The following is a 14,292-nucleotide window of genomic DNA, read 5'->3' as shown; positions in this document are numbered from 1 at the left end:
GTCTATGGAAAGGCTTCACACACACACAGCAGGAGCAAGCACATGACCATTGTCACGCATGGATGTGCTGAGATCAAAAAGGAACACAATGCATCATCCTACAGATTAATGAAGCATCTTTTCACCTCGTGCACACAGGTGCAGCACAATATTCATGTCTTGTTAGGTCTGTCAATATAATCACATTCATGTTATTATTGCTCAGACCACAAGGTACATCTTACTTGTCGTCAATGACCTTTGAGAGGCGTAATTTTGTTTGTAGGCATTGTTGTATAGTTAATCACGGACTGTACCATGTTAACCAAAGATCAATGATGAAAACTGTGAACAGTCTAAATGGATACATGGTTTTGCTTTAGCTACATCGAACCGAACAGAATTTCTTCAGCTGACCCAACTCAGGAAAAGTGCGTTCTCTAATTAAATTAGCGCATATGAGGCAAGAATTACAATCAGAGCAGATTGCGTATTCCCCAAGCGCTAATTACAGCGCATTGACATCATACATCAAAAGTAATACAGTGCGCGGCATCTGCCCACGCAATTCGTAACGAGCAGATAGATGGCACATCTGCACGAGAGGAGACAGCCGTGATGACTCGAGTAGACGTCTGATTTTTAGATTTGCATCCGGCAGCGTATTGCGCAGGTCTGCTGTCTTTGGAAGGCTGATGATGAGTAGGTTCATTAAGATAAGCCCTTTGAGGTATTACGCATGTACAGTAGTAGTTTCTTTCAGCCTCTGCTCCACTTGTCTTTCCATTCCCTGATTCTTTCGTACTCTAGCCCTTAAGTGGGAGTAAATATTGATATTTGGAGAGAAGATTCACTCTTATGCTGCTTTCAGGGAAGGCTGCAGATGGGGAATATTTGAAAGAATACATGATTCCTTTTCAAAGATGCGCATGCCCATCGTGAATGGCAGATTCGGGGCACTCGCGGATCAGCTTTGCCGCCGTTAAGAATCCCCTCATCTCAGCGGCAATTATGTGTAAATAAGATTCAGGCATGGTCAGACACAGCAAATGTCAGATCCCTCATTTAATAGAGTGTCATTATAGAGCCCATCAGCAAGGAGAGAAAAAATTCAAGTGTAATTTTTTTTTTCCACAATTATGGGACTGTCTTTTTTTTTTTTTTTTTTTTGGTCCAATATAAGTGACATTTTATTTTATTGAGTTGAACTGAGTGCAGTGTTGTGTTGCCCATTTCTTCATATGGCAATTGCATTATGGAGCCTAAATATCCAAACATTTTCTAATCTGTCCACCATGATTGGGACCGATCACCTGCAGAACACAAGCAGGAGGGGAAAAAAATCCTTTCTTTCTTTCCTTCGTTCTTCTTATCTAATCAAAATATTGTAATATTGTTGCACAAGTGCCAACACCCGCTTATGCCTGGGGAAGTGACTGTGATCAGAATTTACCAATCCCCCCCTAAAAAAAAATCACACAGTAGTAAACACACAGTTTAAAACTCCTGATTACCCTAAATCAAGTTGAGCTTTCCATACGTTGTTTGCTTTCTCACAGAATTCTGAAGGTTTTCTGCCAACACGGACTGTTCTTTGGAACTGGACATAATCCTCTCCACCTTAACTAAAGCCCCACCTTCATCTCAAAATCCAAAAAAGAGCTCCGAAGCGGGACGATGCGACAACCACGCTTCGCTGGAGGTCTTTTGGAGATGCGCAGTGTTGCGTTTATTGCCAAATATTCTGTGCCTTTTGGAATTATCATTAAAAAATCTTGAAACAATGATTGCCATGTAAGCTCTCTGTAGACAATTCATCAAGCTATAAAGTGTGATGACAAACATGTCCAGAAAATCCTACTAGAACATATTTTGGGTTATTCAGAATTACTTAAAAAGGTGGCTGGTGTGTGCTGACTTGGTTTAATGTGATTGATTAATTCTGAACAGGGCCACACATCTAGCCATAAGAGGGTGTGCACACTTGTGCAACCACAATATCCCAGTTCTTTATGTTTACCTTCCCTTTTCTAAAATGCACTTTTTCTTTTCAGTTGAGTTTTAAATGTCGCAAGTCACAATAATAGTGGCATAGCTTTTGAAACGATTTTCTTGGTCTCGTTTCTCATGTGACCAAAACCTGGCATTTGAAATGGGTTGTATGGCCTTAAAATATCCACTGTGCATTCCGTCTGCTATAAAACATTTGTACAACACTTTGGTCCGCTCCGATGTCTTTAAATGTGCTCTAGAAATTGAGATTGTGTTGGACACATGATTTTTATGCCATAACATTGACTCCACCATGTCTTCTCTCATTGCCAACTACTGGCACGGCAGTATTATATATTACGGTTTCTTGACAACATTGCCCTCTGTGAGTGACACTTACTTTGTTAAAGAAAACATTTTAACTTGGTTGTCATCTGGTATCATGCATACTTTGCATCTTGCTTTTACGTAGCATCTAAAAGATATATCAACCTCCTCCTTTAGTGCTGGTTAGGAGCGCCGATGGTTGCACTTGGAGTGAAGGTGTGACTTTAGTTGCACTCCCAGCTCCTTTATACAAGCCCATACACATGACCGACCCAGATATGCGCGCACACAACTGTGTCCAAACTCGCTCAAGAATGAGGATGATGGCTTGTGGGGTGTGGAGAAGAATTCTCAGTGGTCTTCGCAGTTGGATGGATGGAGCCAGGGTGGCGGGCGAGGAACAGGTGCCACGCGACAAAACCTGTGTGGAGTCACATTAGTGAGCAGAGTGTGTGTCCTTGATGAGCTTGATGCCTCAACATGTGCCACGCCATAGTTTGGGAGGAGAATGAATGGGTGGGGGTTGGGGCTGAAATGCCTCTGCTGTAACTCAACCCTACGTGGTGGGTGCAAGTTTGCAAGTTTAGTTTTTTTTTCTTCAAGGCACAATGAACTCATTTGTTTGCGGCGTTGGCTCCTCCTCAAACAGACAACATGGACTGCAATGAGGATCTGATATATGAGTGCGTTATGTTGTTACGCTCTGCACTTGTACACTACATTTCAGTCTTTACGCTTGGGGGGGGGGTGCAAGTGGTGCAATGCTAACTACCGTAATTCCCGGCCGACAGAGCGGACCTGGTTACAAGCCTCACAGAGTACATTTGTAAAGGAAATACCATTTGGTACATACATACGCCGCAGCTGTGTAAAAGCCGCAAGTGCCCACATTGAAACCCACACTAACGCTAGCTTTGTGCTAACGCAGGGCTCAGGAACATTTTTGAGGCTGAGGGCTACTTCGTGAGCACCGATCGTATGAAGGACTACGTGACCTCTTTGCGGCAAATTTCAGACTGAGTTCATTACACGTACATAAAATATATTTGTTTTAATTTATTGTAGTAAATGACATTGCAGGTATTTTAAAATGTGAATTCACGTAAGCAAGTCAGATTCAGAATTTAAACCACAAATAGTAGTAACAATTTGTGGCCTATGGTATTTTTAGAACATACCTTGCGGGCACCTTATATGGTCCTCGCAGGCTACCATTTGCCCACGGGCACCGCGGTGGTGATCCCTGTGCTAACGCTAACAGGGCCGGTTAAAATAAAACTTAAATATCACTGAGACATGCCAGTAACACACCAGCAACACGCTAGCACAGTGGTAATGCTACCACAGCCTCTCACCAGTGAATATTATCAGATTTCTGTAGTCCTCCATGAAAGTACACTGATTATCTTGGTGTTTTAGTCAAAACAAGATATTGGCAAACATAATTTTACTTTGGGGAAAAAAGATAAACATATTTGCCCGTTTGTGACAATATTTCAGAATTGATTTGAAATAGTACTTCTTTAACAAGCGGATGGAAAACAAGTTTAAAAAAAATACATTCATTGATTTAGCAGAGCAAAAGGACTGATCAAACAGTTAAACATATTTGTTAGTTACAGAGTTAATATCAAGCACTCTTGGAGTATTCCCCGGTCCTCAGTTTCAAAACACACGGACGCATAGAATAGTGTCAGCACCGAAACTACACAAGGAAGTACCTTTTTAGAACACACTCCCAAAATAGAGGACACAGTCATGTATTGAATGGGACATTACGTGCATGGCAAATTAGTGTGGGAAGACAGAAACATTTTTTTTTTCTTTTGCCCTCTGTCTTTCAGCTAAATTTATCCCATCCAGGAATAAAGAAGTACCAGCAGAAACAAAATATTACCGAAATAAACTTTCAAATCCGGTGTTGTGTCCCTCCGTAGAAAGTGTGCTTTTTGGGTTGGCTAAAAAATGTATCATTAGACAAGGTCACATATGAAACAAAACAAATGTATACATCCATCTATCCATCAATTTTCTGAGCCACTTATCCTCACGAGGGTCGCGGAGAGTGTTGGAGTCTATCCCAGCTGTCAACGGACAGGAGGCGGGAACACCCTGAACTGGTTGCCAGCCAATCGCAGGGCACATAGAGACAAACAGCCACTCTCACAATCACACCTCGGGGCAATTTAAAGTGTCCAATTAATGTTGCATGTTTTTGGGATGCGGGAGGGAACGAGAGTGCCCGGAGAAAATTCACGCAGGCATGGGGAGAACATGCAAACTCCACACAGGCAGGGCCGGGATCGAACCCGGGTCCTCAGAACTGTGAGCCACCGTGCCGCTCAAATGTGTTCAGTGGGAGGATTAAAAAAATGTGCTTTTAATTTTCAGGATTATTGATTAGGTGAAAAATTATTAAATGTCATTTTGGATTTTCTCAGGAAATCATTCTCAGAGCTGATAATAAAAAAGAGGAAGTGTGTATGTGATGTGTGTTGTTCATAGTCAAGTATTGGGAAACTGACATCTCTATGCAGCCAGGAAATACTTCCTTATTTTATTCTTCAGATGCTTTTGAGAGTGTAGTCATGTGACGGCAATTTGCAAAAAAACTGTTTGTGTAGTACATATATACATTGTTCCCCCGTTATTTGCTGGGGTTACATTCCTTACACCCCTGTGAATAATAAAAATCCTAAAAAAAAATGGATGTTGTATTAATATATCCATGTATGATATGTACCAATTTCTTGAGTCATTCTTTTATTTGTTTTTGTTATTTTCTAGTTATGCTATTCTGTTTGCTGCGGCGTGATCATTTTAGTTTGACTATGTAAGCTTCTTCTGCTGACGTTATAAAATGCAATTGTTTCTCACTGCCTCATGAGCTTACATACATGCTAAAACATGTGCTGCATGCTTGCTAACAGTGTGTGTAAACCAGTGTGTTTAAGTGTACTTTGTTGGACAAGTCACATAACAACATCAAGTGTGAACATAAGGTGCACCACATTGTTAGGTGCAATGTCTAATATAGCGCCTCGGCGATTTAGAAGAGAATTTACGACACCTTTGGTCTTGAAAATACGGTACATTTAAAAAAAAAAAAAAAAAAAAAAAAGACCTCACTGGATATATTTTTTGAAATAATGTTGTTGTGAAGTTAACGGAAGATTCAAATTATTCTCAGATTATGGCAAATGTGGAAACATTTAAATGCGTGACATAGGGTTGGGTATTTCGCTCACCTCTCACATTGCAATTTCTCTAATTTGACAATGGAATACATACATGGCCTCAATCGAGAATTCTGGACTCCCGTTCCCATGACAATGTTGAATTGGGGAGAGTGATGTTGGCTGGAGGGATCACGACCTAGCGGAGATGTGAATCTGAGTTGTGATTGAAACCCAACCCTAATCATGTCATGTTGTTCCGCTTCAGACCACAAATTAGCTGAGATGCAATCAGCAGCGCCTCTGCTGTGGGAAGCAGGTACTGCACACCAGTTTGCTTCAAATAATTAATTATCTACATTTGACTATACTGGTTGAGGTTGACAAAATACTTCAACAGGTTCAGTCTGTGATGATTAATGTCATGACCTGACAATTCTTCTTTCGCAGATTCCAAAAATTCCCAGCCGTAGATAAATCTTACACATAGCCTCGAATATTTTTCGCTAAAAATCGACCTCGGTGATAATGGATGGCACCCGGGATGCAGCTGTTCTCCATCTACCCAATTCGAGGGTCACCTTTGTCCTTACACACTGTAATAATGTGATTCGATTTGGACTGACTAAGCCTCTTCTGTGTGCTGCTTTAAACCGAGTGATTCCTTCTGCACGCACACATGCATATGGACACACACACACACACAAGTATGTGTGTGTCATGCTTATTATATGCAGTGAAACAGGTTTTCACAGATGACCCGGAAACCAAAGAAGAAAAAAAGTGTCGTCAAGCTGTCTGATGGCTTTAGGTTTAAGGCCATTGTTTCACGAACACTGCGATGCCACACCTCTGCTTTACTCACTCACAACTAGACGTACACACACACACGCACGCACTAGACTAGACTGTCAAGGGTGCTGATAAAGACTGACTTTGTGCAGACAGCGCCGTTGTGCTCATCACAATCGAACAAAGCAAGTGGATCCCCCCGATGATCGCGATAAGAGTCCGAGTGAAGCTCGGATGACAGAGGCACGTGCACATCCGTGCCGTAAGGGGGGTCGAACAGTGGCACTCAGTCTAGACAGTGCAGGGGCTGCTGTGTTTGGCCAGTGGAACTTTCCACATTCACCTGTTCTTAGACAAGGATTAACATTTTCTCACATTTAAAAACTCTCAAAGTTCAAACCTTTTTAGATTTAAAAGAAAAAAAAAAAAACTTGAAACCAAAAATCTAAATGTGTTTGAGGCCAAAACATTTATTTGAGAAATACATGTAGAAACGTCTCTCTCCATTTTGTTCTGCTTTATCCAGGACCGGGTATAAACATTCCATTTTCTAAGCCACTTATCCCCACATGTATGATCGCTTATAGAAATGAATGTAATTTTAATGATCAATCTATGAGGTTGGACACAAGAAATTCTCAATCGCGACTCGGGCACAAAATTCAAAAGGCAACACTCTCAATTTACTATTTACTCTATTTTATAATTTACTCTACTTTCCTACCCTTCACAATAGTCGCAAGCTCTGGGTCGTGACTGAAAGAAACAGATCCCGGATACAAGTGGCCGAAATGAGTTTTCTCCGCAGAGTGTCTGGCCCCTCCTTTAAAGATAGGGTGAGAATCTTGGTCATCCAGGAGGAGATCAGAGTAGAGCTACTGCTCCTCTGCATCGAGAGGAGCCAGATGAGGTGGGCGGGGCAACAGATCCCGGATGCCTCCTGGACACCTCCCCGGTGAGTTGTTCAGTGCGCGTCCCACTGGGAGGAGACCCAGGACACGCTAGAGAGATGAAGTAGCTGGGGTGAGGGAAGTCTGGGAGTCTCTTCTAAAGCTACTAATCATATTCTTAGACTCGTATTTACATTTCCCATGAATGTAACCCTAAAAGCTGCTCTCAAATCTAGTCAAGTTTACCAATTGAGCAGGTTATGAACATAATTCGAGTATGTCTGCATTTTCAACATGGTGGAAGTCATTGCAGAGTCTTTGAATCTAGTCACCACTTGCAGCGTTTTTGAAATGTTTCGGTTTAGTCTTTACCGAGTGGCGTGATCTGTCATTCACATAGAGACATTGAGGACTGGTTTACAGGTGTAGAGGGGCTGCTCGACACAACAGACTTTGAGATACTGTTGTAGCTGGAGGATGGCTGTGACGCAAGGGTGAATCATACTTAGGCAGCTGCTGTTGAAGAGGTGGGGCGCTTGGAGTAAACTGAAGATGAGCTCAAATGATACAGGAACTCTTTGTGCATATAGAAGAAGTGTCAGGAAGCGTTTGCATGTGTGGAAGGATTTATAGATGATGGAAATTACAAAAACACTTTTATACTCTTTAGGGTTGACCTATAAAGCGTTCATAACGTACTCGTAAGTTCCTTCCAGTTTTCATTTTTTTTCTCCCCATTTATCAGGTCACGTCTCTGAGGTAATGCAATCCAATGGCGGTTGCTGCAAGGGCACCACCAACTTCTGAAACTAATTTACATCGTGACACATCACATTTTGAGGACACATGACATAGAGACCTAGTTTATTTTCAACTGCAAGACGATGGATAAAGTCTGTAGATTTTTTTTTAAATGCAAAAGTGAAGTCTGCCCACATGGATCTATGGCCAGGAAGATGTTAGTTCTTGAAAATAACACCATGCAAGAGACAAAGTTGAAGGTTTCAGAAAGCCAGTAAGACCACCCATCCCCCTTAGCCTTTTGTTTGCCTGTCTGTGAGTGTTTGGGTCGAGGTGTGTACACATGCATGAAGCGGTGATCTTGTGTCGGAGAAAAGGGGGAGAGAACAAAGACAAACGGAGCCATTCTCACAGGAAACTCGAGACGTGCACTCCTGGACAGCAGCGAGTGCTTGACCTTTCACCCCAGGCACCCGAGACCCTGCTCTGTTGAGGTGATTGACAGCGGGGGGAGAACTTGAAGGTCACTCGTGGATGAAACGATGCCGTTCTCAAGTTTCTTCCGGGAGCAAAGTGTGCCTAATTGATTCAGTATCTTCGTTTGTTTGTAACAGTGTTTCATTTACAGCGTCAACCGGTAATTTCCAAGATGGTAAACCGGCTTCAAGTGTATAGAACTTTCTACCTTTTTAAGGATCTCCAAGTCCTTTTTAAACTGTCACCTCATTTACCCAGGCCCACATTCAATAGCGATACCGGATTTGGGGTTGATTATTTCTCAAGAATGCAGCATCAAACCCACATCACTCAGGTTGGGCGACGATCACCTTACACACTTGTTCACGCAAGCTTTAAACTATTGACAGGTGATCTTAACTTGCTTGATAACCAAACCAGCTGCACCTACCAAGTCACATAAACACTCCCTTCGATGACTTCAACTGTGGAGACAGCTGGATGTTGAAATGAATCCCCGCATAGTATTAAAAATGATCTTACTCCATGTTATGTTGTCTTTCTGGTTGTTCTCGTCTCGGTGTTGACTCTATGGTGTTCTGTATTACGTCCATTTTATAATCTTTGATGAGCTGGCTCTGTCAAGCTGGCCTTTGTTCTTACTTTTTCTGCTCAGTAACTGTCCTTACCTTTGTCCTTAATATTCTGGGAGGCAATTGTTCATCCCCTAATGAAATACAGGAAGGCGAACCATAAATTTACAGCTTCAGTGGATGACGAAATTATACTGAGGCTTCTAAATTACCACAACCTTTGTTACATAATAAAAGATCTCGAAGTACTGAAATCCCGTGTAAAAAAAATGGTGTCGCTCTCTTGGTGGTTTTGTTCCGTAAAGTCTCCATGAATTTATGGTAATGTAATGAGCAAAATTAATCACTCACTATAAATCCAATTGACATTGAATACAAACTGTATTTTCTTAATTGGGAACACAGTGTCGTTTGTGTGGCCTGCCGTCTGGCTAACTGACAGGAGGAGGAATAGGTATTGTCAACATCTTTATAATTTTTGACATGTTTCTCAAAATCTCTGTCAGCAGGTTTTTTTTTTCTTCTTAAATTCTGATGACAGTTTTACCAAAAGGAACATCGAAGTTTAGATTTGTGCTGTATTGTGCACTGCTCTCTCTCTCTCTCTCTCTCTCTCTCTCTCTCTCTCTCTCTCTCTCTCTCTCTCTCTCTGTTTCTCTCGCTCTCTCTCGTCTTACACACCAGTTCACTAAGTGCTCAGATGCAGTGTCAGCCCGGTGAAGGAAGCAACATGTTGAATTTTTAAAGGGTGTAACGCCGATGCTTTTCGTACAGCGAAAGACAGACTGGAAATGGAAATGGAAGCCGCGCACTCATTTTACAGTCCGTTTCCTTGGTGACTAAGTGACCCATATTTTCAGTGGGTTTTCTGTCATGTGGGAGACAGCACAGCTGTTAGGGCGGGGGTTCCAGTGTCCCCCAATGACGACAAAAGTGTGTGAAGCCCTGGAAAGATGACTCAAAGTCCAAACAAAGTACAGTACTGGTCCTCAACACAGTGCAGTACTGCTCCTATTGACGAACTAATGTATATTTCTCATTATTTTTGTAGTTAGGATCCATTCATCATTCTTTTCTTTTCTATTGCAGCCAGGAATGCCCCAGACTGTGTGCTCAGGCACCATGTTCACCACGCCAAGTGGCTTCAGCCCCCATCTGGCCTGCGCTGAGCCTGAGGAGGAGGAAGAGGCTGCACAGGAGGGCCAGGGCCCAGCGGCTTGCCTGGCTGATGGGCCCCCCATCAGCTCTGCCTCACTGGAAACGCTCATCCAGAATCTCGTGCCTACTGCTGACTACTATCCTGAGGTAAAGGCCACTCAAATTACATTTTGTAGCGGCACCGAGAATAAACTTACATGAAATCCGCACCAAATTGTGCACCTCCTGCTTTTGCATTAGGGTTAATTCATGTCGTTTTAGGATTCATGCTTAAGAACCTAAGCAAAGTATGCAAAAATAAGCCTTATTAAAAAAAACCTTCGCCTTGTGACGTAACTGATAGTTTATGACAGATGTTGCCAGCGGCACCGTGATGATCGGCTTTGTGGATCCGTTGAAAGTGCGGCTAAAAGGTGGATTCTTTTGAGAATTTCAGATTTTGGTACAAAACAAACAAAAACAGAAGACAAAAATGTATCACATTCACACCTATGGACAATTTTGAGTCTTCAGCGAATCTCACATGCGTGTATTTGGGACGTGGAAGGAAGACTGATTACCTGGAGAAAACCCACAGAAAATTACTAACAATGTGCTAACGTCACACAAGAAGGCTACAGCTGAGATGTGAACCCCAGAACTGTGAGGCGGACATGATAAGCCGTATGCCCATGCCTGCCAGATATTCTGCTTTCCTCCCGCATGCATTGCGTGGTTAATTGAAGACTCTAAATTGCCTCTAGTAGTGAAAAGGAATATTTTTTTGTTTAGATAAGCCTTGCGATTGGCGAGCGACCAGTTCGGGGTGTACTACGCTTCTCGCTGCAAGATAGCTGGAATAGGCTCCAGCACCGCCACAACACTAGTGAGGATAAGCAGTACCGAAAATGAATGAATGGATAGAATCCATCGAGACATGTTTTCCATGACGGATTGTCGAAATTTCATATGCTGCCCCTTACATTAACCGTGTCCACCAATACAAGATTCATGTAAAATTACAAATTTGAAGTCTTTGACTATTTCTGATTTACTCTAGCACGGAAATGTTCTCGATAAAATTTTGGAAATATGAAAATAGCGACCAATTTGGACAATTTGTTCTGGAAGTACATTTTTATAGGTTGGCAACTCTGTAGAGATTGAAAATGGAAATTTCGCAGCGTTATAGATGTTAAACTGCAGTGTAGCGGTTATGCACTGCACGACAATTGAAGCCATTCAATCATTCACTTCACAAATGTTAAAGCCTGAGCACAGGTCTTGTTGACACGGTGAGAAATAATGTTTTCTTCCGTCTTTCCGACAGAAAGCCTATGTGTTTACGTTCCTGCTGAGCGCCCGTCTGTTCATCCCTCCTCCGGAGCTGCTGGCTCGTGTGTGCGAGCTGTGCATCAAGCAGCAACAGCTGGACCAGAGCCCGCTTGATACGGTCAGCGCAGCGCCACATAGAAGAGACACTGCACTCCTTCATGCGCAGGGCTGAGAGCACGTCATGTAACTGTATGACTATCTTTCTGATGGTTTTCATCCAACAACAGGCAAAAGTGCGCAAGTTTGGTCCCAAGATCTTGCAGCTGCTCACGGAGTGGACAGAGACATTTCCGTCGGACTTTAAGGATGAGAAGATGGTTGGACTCCTTAAAGACATCATCCACAGGATAGCGCCCTGCGATGAGGTCATCACATATTTATTTCGAACGATTCTCGGAAGCTGCAGTGCGAAAGAAGCATCTCTGCTGTAGTTGTGGCCGGCATTACATAACACTCGCAGTGCATACGTATCCTATATAGCTTGACTAGGGAATGCAGTGATGGGGAATTAAATTCTGCTAAATCACTCCCTCCGTGTGAGGTTGACTACTTACTTCAAGCACAGCGCAGTGTTACACAATCTTTGAACGGCGGGGCCGAGCGGAAAAGAAGGATGTTACGAGGACCGGTTGTATGTCCAGCCTCAAGGGAGGATGGATGGATGAATGGATGGCAGTAGAACACTGAGGGGTGGGCTTCAGATGACACAGGGGAGAAGGTACAAGAGAAGAAGGACAGTGAGGCAAAGAGCAGGGATGATGCAGGAAGTAGATTTTGAGGGCTAAAAGAAGCAAAGGGTAGACTTTGATGAATGTGCTGCTATTTACGGACCGTGTGTGTGTGTGTGTGTGTGTGTGGTGTGTGTGTGTGTGTGTGTGTGCGTGTGTGTGTGTGCGTGTGCGCGCGCGCGCGTGCATGCGTGCGTGCACATGCATTGGAATTCATTCATTTGTAAGGCACCTTGACCTCACGCCCTGCGTATCCAGAATTTGAAGGGAGGAGCGAAGCAAAATATCTACAGCATTACAAATCGCAAGTGTGGAAAAACATCAAATCAATCCCATTTACACAAAATATTTGAAGTATCTCTGAGCTAGATCATTGAAATGTTTTTGCGTAAATACTTCAAAAAAAGCACTTTGCAAATAGCTAGACTTGTTTTACGATATAATATAATTTTCCAGTATATGTATTCAAAGAAGATTTAGGCCGATGGTCAAAATATATACAGTATGAAAGAAGAAATTCACACGCAAATGTCTGAAAATGATGGAAACCTAACAAAAGGAGAGTTTAGCGTACTACAGACACAAACGTTTGTACATTTATTTCAGACAGATGATGGTGTTGATGTGACGGGGAAAAAAAAACAGACTGCAACTGGGCGAGACCCTCAACAGCCCTCATTGTGATCCGGACAATGATATTATAACTATATTTTCATTGAATTATGACTTGTGTCCTTATACTGCGAGTTAAATTACTTTGATTTCCATGATTTTTTTTTTCTTGCAAAATGTATTCTCATTATACTTTGCCTTTCTAGCTCAATCTCTTTGACTTCATTGTAATAGTTTTTTTTTTTTTAAACTGTCCAGTGCGTCCCTAAGACTTCTTGGTATAGATGTATCACCTGCTGATACAATATTCAAAGTCCTTTATTAAGATTTACTGAGTGATTCCTCTTTTCATTCCTCTTCTATGCAGGCCTACTGGAAAACCTTAAACCAGGTGCTGCAGAAGCTGAGCCAGAGGCTGGCCTTGATGAGTCAGGAGGAGGAGAGCGTCGTCAAGGTCTCTCTCAATGCCTCCCACATCTCTGACAAGCTCGTGGCCTTCAAGACCAAGCCCCCGCCCATCCAGAAGGACATGCTCTCCATCTGCAATGACCCTTACACATTGGCACAGCAGCTCACCCACGTGGAACTGGTGAGGGAGGGGATGGGCGGGTGGAAGGGGTAGGGGTGCGAGGAGGGGGAATCAGGAAATGAGATGATAACGAGGATGGATGAGGAGAAATGGCCGGTGGAGATTAGCGAGGGAAGACCAATGTTGGTTACGCATTGTGATATCATCATATATGCGGGATTGGATAGGAACGCTCTTGTGAAGGGATGAGTCTGAAAAAGGAAACTTGCAATAGCTAGGAAATATTGATCCAAACTGCCACTTAACTTTCACAGCCATCATTTCATATTCACAGCTCCCCCACAGAGCGTCAGAGGACTTCAGGGGAGGTACAACAATTTGAGAAAAATAAAATAAAATACACGAGTCCCCTGCAAATACAAATTGCCAATAGACGGCACAAAATGGCAGTAAAGCACTACTATTTATTCTATTAACCAGGACTTTGTTCCGTCCTAATAGAACTGCCTTCCTTTCTTGGCACCAAGTTAGTACTAAAGCATTACGTTTATATTAGACGGTCAGTGAGCCTCAGCACAACACCGACACCTTCAGGCCCATCCCCCTCGGGACTGGTTGGGATCACTTCAGTCGGGCTCGGGACCTCCCTGGGCCCTGGGTGGTCGGTGACATTCTCTCAGTTGAGTCCCCTGGTGGATGGGCTCGGTGTGTGTGTGTGTGTGTGTGTGGTGTGTGTGTGTGTTGTGTGTGTGTGTGTGTGTGTGTGTGTGTGTGTGTGTGTGTGTGTGTGTGTGTGTGTGTGTGTGTGTTGTGTGTGTGTGTGTGTGTGTGTTCTTGTCTGTGTGAAGGGGTGGGGGGACACACACACTCAACCTCCCTCGATGTGCTGGCACAGCAACATGCATGTGAAATAGTGTTTATTCTTGCATTAGGAACATTAATAACAGCACACGTTAAATTAACCACGCCACTCGCCAGTGAAACTGCCTTGCTCATTTTCATAAA

The 14,292-nt window shown here is 43.0% G+C and overlaps 1 protein-coding gene across 1 annotated transcript in view; it reads left to right on the top strand.

Moving 5' to 3' along the window:
* LOC133508465 (ras-GEF domain-containing family member 1C-like) overlaps positions 1–14,292 on the top strand; it is a 28,434-nt gene that overhangs the window by 6,496 nt on the left and 7,646 nt on the right. Inside the window, exons 2-5 of the mRNA XM_061834554.1 lie at positions 10,036–10,251; positions 11,414–11,536; positions 11,646–11,783; positions 13,126–13,347. Coding sequence (XP_061690538.1) covers positions 10,036–10,251; positions 11,414–11,536; positions 11,646–11,783; positions 13,126–13,347 — 699 coding nt within the window. The remainder of the gene's footprint in view (positions 1–10,035; positions 10,252–11,413; positions 11,537–11,645; positions 11,784–13,125; positions 13,348–14,292) is intronic.

This window comes from Syngnathoides biaculeatus, chromosome 11 (assembly GCF_019802595.1).
Source record: "Syngnathoides biaculeatus isolate LvHL_M chromosome 11, ASM1980259v1, whole genome shotgun sequence".
Lineage (NCBI taxonomy): Eukaryota > Metazoa > Chordata > Actinopteri > Syngnathiformes > Syngnathidae > Syngnathoides > Syngnathoides biaculeatus.
Note: the sequence above shows the minus strand (reverse complement) of the source record. Positions and strands in the feature narration are given on the sequence as shown.